This window comes from Berghia stephanieae, chromosome 6, assembly GCF_034508935.2.
Source record: "Berghia stephanieae isolate SIO BIC M18660-M18661 chromosome 6, UCSD_Bste_1.3, whole genome shotgun sequence".
In the NCBI taxonomy this organism is placed as follows: Eukaryota; Metazoa; Mollusca; class Gastropoda; order Nudibranchia; family Aeolidiidae; genus Berghia; species Berghia stephanieae.
In genome coordinates, this window is record NC_088365.1 from 62,317,030 (window position 1) to 62,319,529 (window position 2,500).

Below are 2,500 nucleotides of genomic sequence, written 5' to 3' on the forward strand. Positions count from 1 at the left end.
GGCGTCAGTCGGCTGGGTCAGCTATTCGGGGTTAAAGGTCAAACAAAGAAACCCGTTGTGTCAATTTTAATCCATGGACTGTACTGTAAAATGGGGGTACCGTAGACTGGCGTGACTAAGACCTGGCCACCAAATGCAACACAAACATATAACATAGAAACAATTGAGACATTGAGTCTGCTCCGGTAGCAATAATTGAGTAACTGTGACATTTAGATCAGGCAGAAAGCACTCAGTCTATCAGAGCATTCAATTGATATTGTTCTCTTCATGTTATAGAAACCGAGATTTCAATATTGTATTGTTATAAATGTGTAAACTAATGACAAATTGCCACTTTTTTTAGGACAATAAAGATATATTATTATTATTATTATTATTATTATTATTATTATTATAAAACATGAGTAGTTTGTAAGTTTACCAATCGCTGCACTTGTTTACATTTTTGCCTGACCTTGTTTTGATAGGGACAAAGAGGGAAGTCGGCGTTATAATAACAATAACAATAATAATATATCCATTTAACGAGTCTCTCTCTCTCTCTCTCTCTCTCTCTCTCTCTCTCTCTCTCTCTCTCTCTCGGCTACACTTCGATAGCTGAGCTCATAGTTGGATATCAACATCTACAAGACTTGATTTCATTTGAGCTTATCGAGTATTGGCCACCAAAAATGGCAGGAACAATTGAAAGAAATTTAGTTGTCACCCTGTGTTGGTGGTTGTGTCTATTTTTAGCATCAGCTGCTCCGGACTATCAATTCTCTTTCGGGAGGATTACAGGTAAATTATATTTTTTTTAAATGTGAATTTGAATATCTATAGATAGTATGCGCTTGGCTAAGAAGTTCACAGCATTGCCATCCGGAAGTATAACGGATCAACACACAAAACAATGTGTAACCTTTAACGTTTATAGTCTGGTTAATACAGTTTAGTGAGAATTACTCATAAACGCGGATGGCAAAAAACAATAACAAAAACTAGAGTGACGTTATCTTTGAACCATCTATAGCCTGACACTGACCAAAAAATGACGTAAAAATGCCAGTCTTTTGCCACAAAAGAAAACAAATCGTGAGTTGTATTCAATAGTTCAACCAATGGAATCACTTGTTTACTTCAGCTCTACTAACGACAACTCACTAGACGCTACACAAACCTAAAAAATGACCTCAGACTGAGAGGGTTCTCGTGTCAGACTATAGATAGAACTAAGGTGACGTCACTCAAGCCTTTGTTATTGTATTTTGCCATCCGCGTTTGTGAGTGATTCTCACTAAACTGTACCAACCACACTATAAAAGTTCGTGGTTACACAGAGTTTTGTGTGTTGGTCCGTTACACTTCCGGTTGGCAATTTTATGAGCTTCTTAGCCAAGCGCATGCTATCTATATTATGTTAACAGTGGCTCCGAGCAAAATTCTCTTTAGATAGAATGAAGATGACGTCACTCAAGTCTTTGTTATTGCTTTTTTTTGCCATCCACGGATATGAGTAATTCTTACTAGACTGTATTAACCAGACTATAAACGACCAGGATTACAAATAGTTTTGTCTGTTGGTCCGTTTTATTTCCGGATGGCAATGTCTGAGTTTCTTAGCCAAGCGCACAATATATATATTTGGGGTTAATAATCTTGCCCAAGAAAATATTTAAAATGAAAATACCCGACGAAGAGCTTGAACCGGGACCTTCCGGGTAACAGTACAACAGGTAGTATGCGCTTGGCTAAGAAGCTCAAAACATTGCCATCCGGAAGTATAACGGACCAACACATAAAACTATGTGTAACCATGAACTTTTATAATCTAATTAATACAGTTTAGTGAGAATCACTCACAAACGCGTATGGCAAAATACAATAACAAAGGCTTGAGTGACGTCATCTTCGTTCTATCTATACATTAACTACTGGGCCACTTTGCTCAAGTAATTACAAGTAATTTAACGTTACACACACTTTTTATGTGTTGTCATGCTTGACCTGAACGGCAATAGTGTTTAGTAGTTTACTTTTGCACATAATATCGTCAAACAGACTTCATGTCTTATCCTACATGTTAAGTACTGTTGCTGGATTAGAACCTTTTATATAGTTATACTTAACGTGCTCAAAGTGCTTTACAAGGGTTTTTTTTTTAAGTGGGCAATCAGGGGAATTAACACTGTTTTTATTTTTGACTCTAAAAGTTATATCACAGTTATGTCCCGTTGATTGTATAAACGTCTGTCATATAATGTACCTCGTATTCAAACGGTGGCGACTATAGGTTTCAATAGTCTGATGTCACGTCCGCCTAGCAACCAGCAGCTTGGTTCTAAACAAAGAAAATAGGTACGTTTTAGTCTTCAATGCTGGCTAGAACCTTTTCATATGTCATGTGATTAGAATGTGTAAAAGTCAAAACTTGATCATATTTATAATGGTTTTTCCTCTGGATAAAACTTTTATGTTCGTCGGAGAAATATTTCATTAGGACGTCCGCCATTGTTCC

General features: G+C 36.8%; 1 protein-coding gene across 1 annotated transcript in view; it reads left to right on the forward strand.

Moving 5' to 3' along the window:
* Nucleotides 1-2,500, forward strand: part of LOC144975403 (carboxylesterase 3-like) — a gene marked incomplete at its 3' end in the record, with an annotated part of 14,089 nt that overhangs the window by 235 nt on the left and 11,354 nt on the right. The window contains 2 exon segments of the mRNA XM_078919431.1: nucleotides 1-185; nucleotides 601-783. The exon segment at nucleotides 1-185 is cut by the window's left edge and continues 235 nt beyond it. Coding sequence (XP_078775557.1) covers nucleotides 675-783 — 109 coding nt within the window.